At 48.1% G+C, this 16,233-nt stretch overlaps 1 protein-coding gene across 1 annotated transcript in view; it reads right to left on the minus strand.

Moving 5' to 3' along the window:
- Positions 1 to 10,626: 10,626 nt before the first annotated feature.
- Positions 10,627 to 16,233, minus strand: part of LOC127579781 (uncharacterized) — a 33,010-nt gene continuing 27,403 nt past the window's right edge. Inside the window, exon 2 of the mRNA XM_052032706.1 lies at positions 10,627 to 11,773. Coding sequence (XP_051888666.1) covers positions 11,415 to 11,773 — 359 coding nt within the window. The 3' untranslated portion in view covers positions 10,627 to 11,414. The remainder of the gene's footprint in view (positions 11,774 to 16,233) is intronic.

Below are 16,233 nucleotides of genomic sequence, written 5' to 3' on the forward strand. Positions count from 1 at the left end.
GTGAAAGGTCATGGCTGTCACGTGACACCTTTGAGCACTGGTCGAAAGCGACACCACTGTCAATCAAGGTCTGGCTCCACCCACCCATTAGTGCACACTCTTGACGGTTGGTTCCTGTACACACCTCTTGTACCTGGCCATGACCTATTGGACCTTTTGAATTACCTGGACTGGCTGCACCCAGCTCTCCAGCACTATAAAGAATGCCACATGTGCGTGGTTCTCTCTCTTTTTGATTGCTGCAGGAATCAAAACCACACCAAAGGGACCATTGGTAAGAGTGTGCACTTCTACAGGGGTTAGGGGCGTCCTGAGTAGATTCCCGGTTGTGTAGAGCCGATGCTTGTCCAGTGTCAGGGTGTTCGGGCATCGTATTGTTTTTTTCCTTGATCACTTGTAACCAGTTTGCCGTGTGTGTGTGTGTGTGTGTGTGTGTGTGTGTGTGTGTGTGTGTGTGTGTGTGTGTGAGTGCGCGCACACGCACGCACATCTCAACCGCGTTGCGATCTCCCCCACGTTTCGCGATCACCTGTGTGCGAGGGTGCATCCATTCCCGTTCAGTCTGTTCCTGTGTTTGTCTTTGTAATTAAATCATTTTTAAAACTCCAAAGACTGTGTCCAAAGTCCTCTACCTTTGAGACCTCAAAGAACATTTTCTCACAACAACATGCCACTATACAGCAATCTGTCTGATCCATGTGCTGCCTGCTTGTATTGCAGAGCCCTCTGGAGTTGCTGATCTAACCAGGCGGTGTTACCAGGCATCCTTCAGAATTCGGATTGGGAATCAGTAAAAGTGAACAATGAATTCCTCGTGATCACAAACATAGAGGCCAGTGTTTTTCAATCTCAGGCTGAGTAGGACCTGTGAGATGGGTCTAGAAGAAGTCATGAATGTACTGCCAATCATATGAAACAAGGCCATCTGGTGTATCACTCCCATGCAGCTCTTGGAGAGCAATCTAGTTGGGCCCATTCTTCAATTCTTTCCCTAAGCCATGCATAACCTTGTTCTCCCTCAAGTATCTAATTCCCTTTAGGAATCCTCTATTGAATTAACCTCTACCAACCTTTTACATAGTGGATTCAAGGTTCTGATTACCTGTCATGTGAACTCTGGTTCTTTTTCCAATCATATCAGGTTCTCTTGTTCTTGACCCTGACTAGTTGCCTTTCTAGGACAAAAGGGAGCCACGTTGCTGCAGCTAGTTGAGTTACTGCATCACAGATCCAGCAATCCAGGTTCAGTCTAGTACCGTCTGTGTGGAGTTTGCACGTTCTCTCTGTGACTGTGTGTGTTTCCTCAAGGTGCTCTCATTTCCTCCTTACATCCCAAAGACGTGCAGACTGGTAGGTTATTAATCACTATAAATTGTCCCTAGTGTGTAGGTGAGTGTCAGTATCTGGAGGGAGTGGAAGGGATTATGGGAGAATAACATGGGATAGGTGCAGGGTTAGTGTAAGTGGGGGCTTTGATGCTTGCTGGGGGTTGAAGGCCCAGTTTCCCTACAGTTTCTCTCATGACTTTGTCATTTTCTCTCTTTCCTCACTGTCTACATCCTTGATGGTTTTTGAGAAATTTTATCAAATCATCAAGCTGCAGTCTAACGCAGCTCCAGCTTCTCCAGTTCGTCCACACAATAGGGCCCTCAATACCCGGCCCATTCCACTAAATCAAACCTGCAGCCTCACAAGGGCCTTTTTTCCTACCTGGAATGGACAAAGTTGGAAGTGATATTCTAGTTGCAGCTCAACTAGTGTTAGAGCAGTTCAGTAGAAGTTGTAGGCTTTTGCATTCTATCCCCTGTATAATTTTATAATCATTTTCTTGTCTGCCACCTTCAAAGATCTGTTCACTCCCAGATTCCTTTACATGCTCTAGAAATGCCCCATCTACATCGTTGTGGAGACTCATGGTCAATATTGCATATTGTTGGTGATATCCTCTGTTCAAACTTGGACATTTTTAGTGATGTAAATTCACAAATAAGAAGTCTATTGCTTGCTTCCATACCGAAGTCACATTCAAGGTTTCAATGGTGCCTCTGTTATCAGGGGAGTATCTATTTTTCCTGAAGACCTAGCTTGAACCAATCCTGGTAATATTGCTCGTGATCTTGTGTTGGAATGGGTAGAAATATTGATGTAAAAAGAGAGTTGCTGCTGAAATTGAGATTCTCCTGGAATGGGAAGAGATGTTGGAATGGTTTGATGTTTAAATGAGATGTGGGAACGTAGTTATTCAGTGCATGGGGAGACACAGTGAACAAAGTTTTGGGAGAAAGTGAGAGGGTGAGGGGATGTAATGATCTGGACAAAATGGTGCTGCACTGAGTTGAGAATGTTTGGGAATAGGGTGGGAGGGTGGTGTAACCAGTGCATTGGTGCCAAAATGAGATGCTGCTGGAATGAGAAGAGATGGGGCTGAAGTAAATTTGACTGTGGTGGAATGATCTGGGACAATGGTGTGGGTGTTGGCGAAGCACTGGATTGAGATTGTGCCTGAACAGTTGAGATGTTGCGAGGTGAGGGGATGGAATGAGATGGTGATAGAACAAAGTGATGCACAGATGAGATGGGATGGTGCTGTGATGTGATCAAGTGCTACTGGGATGGGATAACACACAGTGCTGATGAGATGAGGTGACTTTGGCATGTTCCTGGATTAGGATATAGTATGATCAGATTATCCTGGGATAAACTGAGGTGGCCTAAGAAGGGGTGCTGAGATGAGATGAACTTGGAATGTCATTTGTTAGAATGTAGGTCTGGGATTTGGATCACACTGGAATGAAACTGTTTTCCATGTTGTTCCAAATCAATGGGAACTTGCTGGAAGTTGAGATGGTTCTGCAATGAAGTGATACTGTATGGAGATGTTATTAAAGACAAAGGTGGGAGGATGTCCCTGGAAGCTGTGGAAGTGGGTGAGGTTCTCAATGAATACTTCTCTTCAGTATTCACCAAGGAGAGGGGTCCTGATGATGCTGAGGACAGAGTTGGTAAGGGTGATGCTCTAGAGCATGTAGATATCAAGAGAGAGGATGTGTTGGAGTTGTTAGAAAATATTAGGACAGATAAGTCCCCGGGGCCTGACGGAATATTCCCCAGGCTGCTTTGTGAGGCGAGGGAGGAGATTGCTGAACCGTTGGCTAGGATCTTTGAGTCCTCGTTGTCCACAAGGATGGTACCGGAGGATTGGAGGGTGGCAAATGTTGTCCTCTTATTCAAGAAAGGTAGTAGGGATAGTCCAGGGAATTACAGGCTGGTGGACCTTACATCTGTGGTGGGTAAGCTGTTAGAAAGGATAGAACCTATGATCATTTAGAGAATCATGGACTGATTAGGGACAGCCAGCATGGCTTTGTGAAGGGAAGGTCTTGCCTCACTAGCCTGATAGGGTACATTGAGGAGGTGACCAGGAACATTGATGAGGGTAGTGCGGTGGATGTGGTCTACACGGATTTTAGTCAGGCGTTTGACAAGGTTCCTCATGGTAGGCTTCTTCAGAAGATCAGAGGCCAAGGGATCCAGGGAGGCTTGGCCATGTCGATTCAGAATTGGCTTGCCTGTAGAAAGCAGAGGGTTGTGGTGGAGGGAGTGCATTCGGATTGGAGGGCTGTGACTAGTGGTGTCCTGCAGGGATCGGTTCTGGGACCTCTACTTTTTGTGATATTTATTAATAACTTAGATGACAGGGTGGAAGGGTGGGTTAGCAAGTCTGCAGATGACACAAAGATCGGTGGTGTTGTGGATAGTGTGGAGGGCTGTCGAAGCTTGCAGAGGGATATTGATAGGATGCAGAGCTGGGCTGACAAGTGGCAGATGGAGTTCAATCTGGAGAAGTGTGAGGTGGTACACTTTGGAAGGACAAACTCCAAGGCGGAGTACAAGATAAATGGCAGGATTCTGGGCAGTGTGGAGGAGCAGAGGGATCTGGGGGTTCATATCCACAGATCACTGAAAGTGCCTCGCAGGTGGGTCGGGTAGTTAAGAAAGCTTCTGGGATGTTAGCTTTCATAAGTTGAGGGATCAAGTTTAAGAGCCGTGAAGTGATGATGCAGCTTTACAAAACTCTGGTTAGGCCACACTTAGAGTACTGTGTCCAGTTCTGGTCGCCTCATTATAGGAAGGATGTGGAGGCGTTGGAAAGGGTGCAGAGGAGATTTACCAGGATGCTGCCTGGATTAGAGAGTATGCATTATGAGGAGAGACTAAAGGAGCTTGGGCTTTACTCATTGGAGAGGAGAAGGATGAGAGGAGACATGATAGAGGTGTACATGATATTAAGAGGAATAGATAGAGTGGACAGCCAGCGCCTCTTTCCCAGGGCACCAATGCTCAAAACAAGGGGACATGGCTTTAAGGTAATGGGTGGGAAGTTCAAGGGAGATGTCAGAGGGAGGTTTTTCACCCAGAGAGTGTTTGGGCCATGGAATGCGCTGCCTGGGGTGGTGGTGGAGGCTGATGCGTTGGTCAAGTTCAAGAGATTGTTAGATAAGCATATGGAGGAATTTAAGATAGAGGGATATGTGGGAGGAAGGGGTTAGATAGTCTTCAGTGTGGTTTGAAGGGCGGCACAACATGGTGGGCTGAAGGGCCTGTATTGTGCTGTATTGTTCTCTAGTTCTATGCACAGTGAATGTGATCCTGCTGGGATGAGATCAGATGATGCTGAGAGGAACTGTGGTGGTCCGGGAGTGAGCTGGTGCTGGAGTTTGATGAAACGATAGAAGGCGATGGTACTGAAAGGATATATTGTTGAAAGGAGCTTTTGATGGAATGAGATGGGAGGGGGATGAGACAATGTTGTGCTGCAGGGGGTTGATGTTGGAACTGAATGGGATGGTGTTGCAGTGAGGTACCGCTGGGTTGATACCGTGTATGTATCAGCTTGTGTGGTTGAAGTTGGTGCAAATTGATGGTGATGGAAAGAGTTGATGTCCCATTTAGTTGTTGGCAGGGCTGACTGTTGGTGGATTCTGATGTTTTGACCTGACGTTTGAGGTCATGTGTTTCTCATGTAATGGAAGGTTAGAGCTGAGTTCTGTTTGGATGGTGTGAGGAATGGATTCTGGATGAGGCAGCTGAGAAGCTGCTCTGATGTAGTAAATGAATGAACTTGCTGTGTGTGCTTGTGTTGTATTGAATATTAGTGAATGTAATGTGACTGGATCAGTGGGTCGATTCACTGATAGAAAGGGATGAGTTCAGTCTTAATGTTTTCATTTTCAATGCAGTCAGTGTTGAGCGAGTGGAAGACAAAAACGTTCTAAGTTTTACATTTATTGCATGTTGTTTGCTTTTTATACAAATTGTTCATGTTTCACACAATCTAGATGCAATGTTAACAGCTTTATAACTGCTCCTGAAATGCCAAAAGTGTGCCCCTGAAAGGAGAACGTAGGCATGTTTATTAGTGCAAAAATATTCAGAAAAATGCTTCTTATTTACAGTAGCAGCAGATTTTAGGAGGCATATCTTTATATCCTTGCGGCCAGGATTGCTGGGGTGGTTCAGGAGGGTTTAAACTAGTTTGCGAGGGAGAAGGGAACCGGAGGAGTAGGTCAAAGGAAAAAGGGGGTGGGGAAACGTCAGATCTGACAGGTAGAGAGGCTTTGAGGAAGGAGAAGCAGAGTACAGGCTATAGAAGTAGTAAGGTGGATGGGCTAAAGTGCGTTTACTTAAATGCGAGAAGCATCAGGAATAAGGGAGATGAACTGAGAGCTTGGATAAGTACATGGGACTACGATATTGTGGCGCTTGCAGAGACATGGCTGTCACCAGGGCAGGAATGGATATTGAATATTCCTGGTTTTCAGTCTTTTAAAAGGGATAGGGAGGGGAGGAGAAGAGGAGGAGGGGTGGCGATACTGGTCAGGGACACTGTTACAGCTGCAGAAAGGCTGGATAACGTAGAAGGATCCTCTCTAGAGTCAGTATGGGTGGAAGTTAGGAACAAGAGAGGGGCAGTTACTCTACTGGGAGTATTCTATAGGCCCCCCGGTAGCAGTATTTATATTGAGGAGCAGATTGGGAGGCAGTTTTTGGAGAGATGCGAAAATAACAGGGTTGTTATCATGGGAGACTTCAACTTCCCAAATATTGATTGGCACCTGCTTAGTGCCAAAGGTTTAGACGGGGCACAGTTTGTTAAGTGTGTCCAGGACGGATTCCTGTCACAGTATGTTGACAGGCCGACTAGAGGGAATGCCATATTAGATCTAGTTTTAGGTAATGAACCGGGACAGGTGACAGATCTATCGGTGGGTGAGCATTTGGGGGACAGTGACCATTGCTCTGTAACCTTTAGAATTGTCATGGACAGGGATAGGAGCAAAGAGGACGGGAAGATATTTAATTGGCGAAAGGCGAATTATGAGGCTATAAGGCGAGAACATGGGAGTGTAAATTGGGATAACATTTTTGAAGGGAAATGTACTATGGAGATGTGGTCGATGTTCAGGGATCTCTTGCAGGATGTTAGGGATAAATTTGTCCCGGGGAGGCAGAGAAGGAATGGCAGGGTGAAGGAACCGTGGGTGACGAGAGGTGGAACAACTAGTTAGGAAGAAGAAGGCAGCATACATAAGGTGTAAGCAGCAAGGATCAGACAGGGCTCGTGAGGAATATAGAGTAGCAAGGAAGGAACTTAAGAAGGGGCTGACGAGAGCGAGAAGGGGACATGAAAAGGTTTTGGCGAGTAGGGTTAAGGAGAATCCCAAGGCTTCTTTCTCGTACGTAAAGAGCAGAAGGATGACGAGAGTAAAGGTAGGTCCGATTAAAGACAAAAGTGGGAGGATGTGCCTGGAAGCTGCTGAAGTGGGTGAGGTTCTCAATGAATACTTCTCTTCAGTATTCACCAAGGAGAGGGGTCTTGATGACGCTGAGGACAGTGTTGGTGAGGGTAATGTTCTAGAGTATGTAGATATCAAGAGAGAGGATGTGTTGGAGCTGTTAGAAAATATTAGGACAGATAAGTCCCCGGGGCCTGACAGAATATTCCCCAGGCTGCTTCGTGAGGTGAGGGAGGAGATTGGTGAACCATTGGCTAGGATCTTTGAGTCCTCGTTGTCCATGGGGGTGGTACAGGAGGATTGGAGGGTGGACAATGTTTTCCCCTTATTCAAAAAAGGTAGTAGGGATAGTCCAGGAAATTACAGACCAGTGAGCCTTACGTCTGTGGTGGGTAAGCTGTTAGAAAGGATTCTAAGAGATAGGATCTATGAGCATTTAGAGAATCATGGACTGATTAAGGACAGCCAGCATGGCTTTTGAGGGGAAGATCTTGCCTCACAAGCCTGGTAGGGTTCTTTGAGGAGGTGACCAGGAAGATTGATGAGGGTAGTGCAGTAGATGTGGTCTACGTGGATTTCTGTAAGGCGTTTGACAAGGTTCCGCATGGTAGGCTTCTTCAAAAGGTCAGAGGCCAAGGGATCTGGGGAAGCTTGGCCATGTGGATTCAGAATTGGCTTGCCTGTAGAAAGCAGAGGGTTGTGGTGGAGGGAGTGCATTCGGATTGGAGGGCTGTGACTAGCAGTGTCCCACAGGGATCGGTTCTGGGACCTCTACTTTTTGTGATATTTATTAATCACTTAGACGAGGGGGTGGAAGGCTGGGTTAGCAAGTTTGCAGATGACAGAAAGATCGGTGGTGTTGTGGATAGTGTGGAGGGCTGTCGAAGCTTATAGAGGGATATTGATAGGATGCAGAGCTGGGCTGACAAGTGGCAGATGGAGTTCAATCTGGAGAAGTGTGAGGTGGTACACTTTGGAAAGACAAAATCCATGACGGAGTACAAGATAAATGGCAGGATTTTGGGCAGTGTGGAGGAGCAGAGGGATCTGGGGGTTCATATCCACAGATCACTGAAAGTTGCCTCACAGGTGGGTCGGGTAGTTAAGAAAGCTTACGGGATGTTAGCTTTCATAAGTCGGGAGATCGAGTTTAAGAGCCGTGAAGTAATGATGCAGCTTTACAAAACTCTGGTTAGGCCACACTTAGAGTACTGTGTCCCGTTCTGGTCGCCTCATTATAGGAAGGATGTGGAGGCGTTGGAAAGGGTGCAGGGGAGATTTACCAGGATGCTGCCTGGATTAGAGAGTATGGATTATGAGGAGAGACTAAAGGAGCTAGGGCTTTACTCATTGGAGAGAAGGAGGATGAGGGGAGACACGATAGAGGTGTACAGAATATTGAGAGGAATAGATAGAGTGGACAGCCAGCGCCTCTTTCCCAGGGCACCAATGCTCAATACAAGAGGACATGGCTTTAAGGTAATGGGTAGGAAGTTCAAGGGAGATGTCAGAGGGAGGTTTTTCACCCAGGGAATGTTTGGGGCATGGAATGCGCTGCCTGGGGTGGTGGTGGAGGCTGATACGTTGGTCAAGTTCAAGAGATTGTTAGATAAGCATATGGAGGAATTTAAGATAGAGGGATATGTGGGAGGAAAGGGTTAGATAGTCTTAGGTGTGGTTTGAAGGTCGGCACAACATGGTGGGCCGAAGGGCCTGTGTTGTGCTGTATTGTTCTATGGTTTATCTCTAAAGTTGTGTTTCTCAGGCACTTCCGGGGCACAATGTTGTTGCATGAAAGGACATTATGTGAACATTTTATTGTTTGAATGTAGCTTGTGGCTTTGAAGCGTGTGATATTTGAGTGAATGCTCAAGGTCCCAGACAATTGGCAAGTGGGCAGTGGGTCATGTTACAGACTGACTTCCCAGAAGAGCACAGATTTAGGGTGGAGTGAAGAGGCTTAGAGGGGGTCTGAGGAAGGTGAGACCAGAGGGTGGTTGGAATCTGGAACGCACTGCCTGAGAAGGTGCTGAGGCAGAGACTGTCGCAACATTTAAGAAGCGTCCAGATAAGCACTTGCATCACCAAAGTATTGAAGACTGTGGACCAAGTGCTGGTAAATGGGGCTGGTGTGGATGGGTAATTGATGGTCAGAATGGACGTGGTGGGCCGAACGTCCTGTTTCTCTGCTGTGACTCTGAGCCACAATGAGGTGGATTGTTAATGCGTTAATCTAATTGGCAAACACAGATCTGCCGCATGTTTCATTCAGCACATTTGGCAACTTGTTCTCTTGAACCAAGGCACCAAAATAGTGAAGGTAAGAGTGTGTGAATGTGAATGTTTTCACTGTTTTGTGAATGTTTTGTGCTGTATGGTTCTATGGTTCTCTCACAGCAGCTGCCAGTGGCAGTAATACCTTCACTTTTCCAGTTAGAGATGGCGGCAAAAATGATTCTAAATCTGACTATTGATATGTTCATCAGATGCTCGTCAGTAAGAGGTGAAATATCTAACAAGAATAACTGTTATTTAATGTAAGGATGGACAAGAGGATACCTATTTCAGTCAGCACTCAACCAAGAGAATGGAGCAGGAGGGAAATCCTGGGAAATAGTGATAGGAGTAAAAGGACCAAAGAAGAATGTCCCAGAAGCCAGCCATGCGGCCCTGAGGGAGATGGAGGGCCCAGCACGATATTCCCTGCACATGGCAAGATGTGAATGGTGAGGTGGCCTCAGCCTCTGCTGTCCACTGTGTTTGTCCATTACTTCCATGCAGGAGAGCAGGTGTCTGCCCACATTTCCACATTTGCTGACCAACTCGGGGGGGGGGGGGGGGGGTGCAGTAGGTGTCTACAGGAATAGTCCAGTGCGGAAGGTGTGAGGTTGCCTGACCAGTGCCTGAGGATCAGTTGGAATATTTTTCTAAGTGGCAAAGAATTAGTGACTGGAGGACCAGGAAGTTGACACTTGAACTTGAAGCATCCACTAGAAGGGGTAAGGGGAGTGCAGGAAAGTGGCACTGAGATCAGCCACGGTCTTCCTGGTCAAAGGTGCAGGGGGGTGAATGATCCCTCCTATGTCACACATTGTCACTAGGACAGGCAGTTTGAAAATCATTAAGCTGACTAATGGAATGTTGGTCCTTACCACAGGACAGCTGGGAGTTTTGTTTCAACTGTGTAAGGCTCCAGCTAAACACCAAAGGGAATACTTGATTGAGTTTTGAAAGGACACATTGACTTGGACAAGGTACAACGCAGATTCAGTGCAGATCAGTGAATAAAGGGTGAAAGTACTACAGGTGCTTCTGTTTCTGTGCACGTGAACTTTCAGGGAAGTTGAAGAGCTGTAGATGAGACTCGATAGGATCCTCAGTGATGATCCCACAGGGGTTACAACCTGAAAGTAATGTTGGTCAATGCGAGCGCAGTGGCATACGTTGGAGCCTGTGTCAGCCTGTTGGTGGAGCTGGATGGTCCAACAACGTTCCTGATACCAGGAAGCATTCTTCTCGCCAGTGGTTTGGTTGTACATATAACTGAGTGTACAGTTCACAATTTGTCATTGTTGGAAAAGACTCTATCCTTGTTCAGATTCACTTAGTATTATAGAGTTAAAATGGTTATGGGATGTGCATACGACATTCATGCACGTAAAGGTCCATCCACCTCTCCCCACCAGCCCTGCCCCACCCTCACTGACCCTGCACACACTGAACCATCAGCCACTTGGTTCACATGGTTACCGGGTGTGTAATATTCAGACAGACTTGGCGGATCACTTCCAGCCTGAAGTTATCTGTGGTGCTGAGGGCAAGTGTTTGATTGCTGAGGTGCAGAATTGTAACAAGAACTCCTCCAGCTCGGTGAGCAAGGCAAGGGCTGATAGTTTTATGAAGTAATACACCACACTGGAATCACTGGGAAATGCAGTGCACCACACTGGATTTGGCTATGCCACACTGGATTTTGAGAAATTTCATGCACTACACTGGATCCAATGCATTGCAGTGTGTGTGTTTCACTGGATGCGGTGCAGTGGGGTGTTTCACTGGATCCAGTGCAGTGAATGTTTCACTGGATCCGGTGTGGCCTTTAATGTAGGATTACCAACACTGGAGATTCTAAAACAAAACAAACACTTCTGTTTCCCATCACTGATCACCTGAATGTGCTCCCACCCACATGTCCCCCACTTCCCACCAACTAGAAAGTGATCAGAATCAGGTGATTGACCAAACACAACCTCCCCCAGATGGATTTTCACTCTGCATCAGCTTACGGGATTGTCCAGGGGACTTGTGTTGTCAGAGCTTGGTTGACAGTCCTGCTTCGATGTCGTCTTGCACTGACTGCTTGACCTACATTCAGCAGCATCAAGAACCGTGTGAGAACCTTGCGTCGAATTCACAAACACAAAACAAGGATATATAAAAAATAATTTCTCCTCTCTCTGTAAAACAAGGGGCACCCAATAGTTCCAGGGGCCCCATTTCATCACAGTTCTAAATAATTAAATTCTTCTGTTCATCTTCAAGATAGTTTTATAAAAAGTGTTACTGTGTCAGATTCACTGCAGACAGGTCATTCACCACACTTCATCCCAGAGGCTGCTAGAACCTGGACCAGACGGTTGCCAGGAATGGTGGGCATTTCAGGGTGGTGTTCAGTGAGTCACATGAGGTGGAAATAGTGTCTTGACAGGTGACCTGCACACAAAAGTCATTGGACGTGGTTTTGAAAAGATTTGTGGTGTCGAACTTGATGCCACAAAGTTCACTCATGACCGAGGTGGTGGTCTGGGGTGTCACCTGAACCCCGTGGGCTGACGTCGCTGTTGCGGAGCTCAGTCCGTAACTCGCAGACGAGTTGATCTTTCCCCTGTCGGGATCCAGGAACACAAAGGCTTGATCCAGCTGCTCACCGTTCCAACAGCGCAGGTAGGATGGCCAGCAGTACTCGTTCTCACTGGCTGAGGGGGAAAAGAGGAAGGCCTTTCAATGACTTGATCCCACACCTTGGCATGAGACAACACACTGAAGCCCGACCCCCCTCTCAGACCCCACACAGTGTCCTGTTGGACAGGAACATTCTGTCCAGAGTTCACACACACAGGGATTTCAGAAAAGGGTAAAACATCCAGATTTTCAAATGTCATCTTTTGATTCCTTCCCACTCAAGTCACACACACAACTCTTCACAAACAATGAGTTTGCAAAACAAAAAGGCGAAAGAGCATCTGTTTCCTGTTATAGATTGTACGTGACCACGATGTAATTGAACGTTGAGCATCAGGAGGCCTGTCAGATCGGTGGGATTGCTGCAGACTTTGGATCCAGCCGCTTGTGAGTCCTCGGTGGCACTTGGTGCAGAGGGTGTCAGGATGTCAGGGGTGAGATTGCACACTTCATTTGCTGAATGAGAGAAAGGAGAGCCTGCTGCCCCTCACTGAGCGTACACGGCAACTGCTTGCCCCCTCACTGAGCGTACACAGCAACTGCTTGCCCCCTCACTGAGCGTACACGGCGACAGCCCGCCCCTTCACTGCATGTACACAGCGACTGCCCATCCCCTCACTGAGCGTACACGGCGACAGCCCGCCCCTTCACTGCGTGTACACGGCGACAGCCCGCCCCTTCACTGCGTGTACACAGCGACTGCCCGTCCCCTCAATGAGTGTATGCAGCAACTGCCCCTCCCCTCACTGAGTATGCACGGCAATTGCCCATCCCCTCACTGAGAGTACACGGTGACTGCCCTTCACTGAGTGTACACGGCGACTGCCTGTCCCCTCACTCAGTGTACACGGTGACTGCCCCTCACTGAGTGTACACGGCGACTGCCCGTCCCCTTACTGAGTGTACACGGTGACTGCCCCTCACTGAGTGTATACGGTGACTGCCCGTCCCCTCGCTGAGTGTACACGATGACTGCCCGTCCCTTCACTGAGTGTACATGGTGACTGCCCCTTACTGAGTGTACACGATGACTGCCCGTCCCCTCGCTGAGTGTACACGATGACTGCCCGTCCCTTCACTGAGTGTACACGGTGACTGCCGTCCCCTCACTGAGTGTACATGGCGACTGCCCCTCACTGAGTGTACATGGCGACTGCCCTTCCCCTCACTGAGTGTACATGACTACTGCCCATCCCCTCACTGAGTGTACGCGGTGCCTGGCCCTCACTGAGTGTATGCGGTGCCTGCCCCTCACTGAGTGTACGCGGTGACTGCCCGTCCCCTCACTGAGTGTACGTGGCTACTGCCCGTCCCCTGAGTGTACACGGCGCCTGCCCCTCACTGAGTGTACATGACGACTGCCCATCCCCTCACTGAGTGTACACAGCGACTGCCCCTCACTGAGTGTACGTGGCGACTGCCGTCCCCTCACTGAGTGTACGCGGCGCCTGCCCCTCCCCTCACTGAGTATGCACGGCAATTGCCCGTCCCCTCACTGAGAGTACACGGTGACTGCCCCTCACTGAGTGTACATGACGACTGCCCGTCCCCTCGCTGAGTGTACACGATGACTGCCCGTCCCTTCACTGAGTGTACACGGTGACTGCCCCTCACTGAGTGTACATGGCGACTGCCCTTCCCCTCACTGAGTGTATGCGGTGCCTGCCCCTCACTGAGTGTACACGGCGACTGCCTGTCCGCTTAGTGTACGCGGCACCTGCCCTCCCCCTCACTGAGTGTACACAGCGACTGACCGTCCGCTTAGTGTACGCGGCACCTGCCCTCCCATTCACTGAGTGTACACAGCGACTGACCGTCCGCTTAGTGTACGCGGCACCTGCCCTCCCCCTCACTGAGTGTACACAGCGACTGACCGTCCCCTCACTGAGTGTACACGGCGACTAGTCATTGACATTGGGGTAAAATCTCAAATCCTGGCAGTGTGCTGGGAGCAGGTACTTGCAGCTCAGTTTACATGAGACAAGTGGGAGTGGTTTGTTAGTTGGTTTATTGTCCCTTTAATGACATACAGTGAAGAACGTTGTTTGCATGCCATCCAGACAATCATTCCAAACATAAGTGCATCGAGGTCGTCCATGGGCAAAACAATAACAGAATGCAAGACATTGTTTTCCTGTTACAGAGAAAGTACAAGAGGCTGATTCAAGAGTTGTATAGCAGCGGGATAGAAGCTGTCCCTGAGGGGTGAAGACAGAATATCCGGGGTGGGAGTGGTCCTTTATTATGTTGGCTGCTTTCCCAAGGCATCAGGAAATGTAGACAGAGTCCAAGGAGGGGAGGCTGGTGTCCGTGATGCGCTGGGCTGTGTCCACAACTTTCTGCAGTTTCTTGCGGTCCTGGGCAGAGCAGTTGCCGTACCAAGCCGTGATACATCCAGATAGGATGCTTTCTCTGTTGCATCTGTAAAAGTTGGTGAAGCTCATCGGGGAAATGCTGAATTTTCTTCGCCTTCTGATTATGTAGAGGTGCGAGTGAGCTTTTTTGGCCATGGTGTGTATGTGGTTGGACCAGGACAAATTGGTGATATTTACACTTGGGTACCATTCCCACCACAGCACCACTGATACAGACGGGTGTGTACTCTGCCCCACTCCCTGACGTCAATGACAATAGCCTCTCTGTTTACAAGTGAAATAATGAGAGTTCAGGGCTGAAGGATGAACAGCAAGTCCAAGGAACCTGGATATGAAGGGATATTGAAGCTTGGGCAAAGGAAAAAAGGAAACATCTGGCAGGTATAGAGAACTGGAAACAGGAGGGCACCTCCCGGGCATAGAAAGTGTTGGCTGGACTTAGAAAGAGGGCAAAGGGAGGGCATGAAATATTACTGGCAGACAAGATGAAAGAAATTGCCCCAGCATCTGGAGTATATTCAAACCAAGAGAGTAACCAGGGGGACAAAGGGCAATCTGTGAGGTCCTGATACTTCCTGTCTGTCATCACTCGGGAGAAGGACCTTGAGGTTGGAGAATTCAGGTTAGGGGTAAATTTCTAAAACATATTATTATAAAGGAGGTACTGGATGTTTTAATGGGCATAAGGGTGGATAAAACACGTAGTCTAATGAGATGTATCCCAGGTTGCTATGGGAAACAAGGGAGGACATTGCTGGGGTCCGACAGATGTTATGATCTTTGCCGGCTGCAGGTGAGGTGCAGGTAACTGGAGGGCAGCAAATGAAACTTTATTCCAGCAGGGCAGCGGGGCAAAGCCAAGGAATTGCAGGCCTATGAGTCTCTCAGTGGGAGGGAATGTACTGGAAAAAATTCTAAGAGAAAGGATTAATCTCCACCTGGAAAGGCACGCGTTAATCAAAGACTAATAGGATGAGACCCTGTCTTGGCGAATTGAGTGAATTTTTCAATGAGAAAAATATGTATTAATGAGATCAGAGCAGTTACTATAATCTACATGGACTTCAGTACGGCCTTTGTGAAGTTGGATAGTGGATCCAAAATTGGTTTGGTAATTGGAGACAGGGTGATGGTGTAATGGTTGTTCTTGTGATTGTCAGCCTGTGACCAGAGGTGTACCACAGGGATCAGTGCTGGGACCCTTACTGATTGATAAATATATTCAATTTGGATATGAATGTAGAAGGCAGATGATGCAAAAACTGGTGGTGGTGTGGACAAGTGAGGGTAGTCACAGGTTACGGGAAGATATTGATCCATTAGTAAGATGGCAGAGCAATGTCACATAGAATTTAATCCTAATGTGTGCAAGGTGATGCACTTTGAGAGGATTAATGAATGGTAGGGCCCTGGAGCGTATCGAGGAACAGAGAGGTCTCAGTGTCCAAGTCCAAGGATCCCTTCAGCAGATAAGTTAGTGAAGAAGACCGATGGGGATGAGAGACGGGCGGGGCAGTTCTGCAGTGTGCAGCTCAGCTTGCTGCCTTTAGGAAGGGTATGACTGAACTGGAGAGAGTGCAGAGGAGATTCACGGTCATACGGGATGAAAACAGGCCCTTCAGCCGACAGAGTCTGCACCAACCATCAAGCAATCAGTCACAGGGCACAGGGCACCTACTGCCTCCAGTAACCCTACTGGAGGTGGAGGCAGATATGGTAGAGGCATTTAAGAGGCTCTCAGGCACGGGAACTTGCAGGTAACGGAGGGATATGAACCACGTGCGGACAGAAGGATTAATGAAATCGGGCATCATTAGTTTAATTAGTTCAGCACAACATTGTGGGCTGAAGGGCCTGTCCCTGTGCTGTTCTCTGTGCACTAAATCCATAGTTTTATTCTCCCCACATTTTCATCAACTCCTGCCAAATTCTACCCCTTACCACACTTGGGGCAAATTACAGGGGTGAATTAATGTACCAGCCTGCATATCTTTGGGGCGAGGGACCAAACCAGAGTATCTGGGGGAATCCCACATCATCACTAGGAGAATGTACAACCTCCTCACAGCGGTGTAGATTGGGATCAAACTGGGTCGCTG

This window comes from Pristis pectinata, chromosome 18 (assembly GCF_009764475.1).
Source record: "Pristis pectinata isolate sPriPec2 chromosome 18, sPriPec2.1.pri, whole genome shotgun sequence".
Taxonomy (NCBI): domain Eukaryota; kingdom Metazoa; phylum Chordata; class Chondrichthyes; order Rhinopristiformes; family Pristidae; genus Pristis; species Pristis pectinata.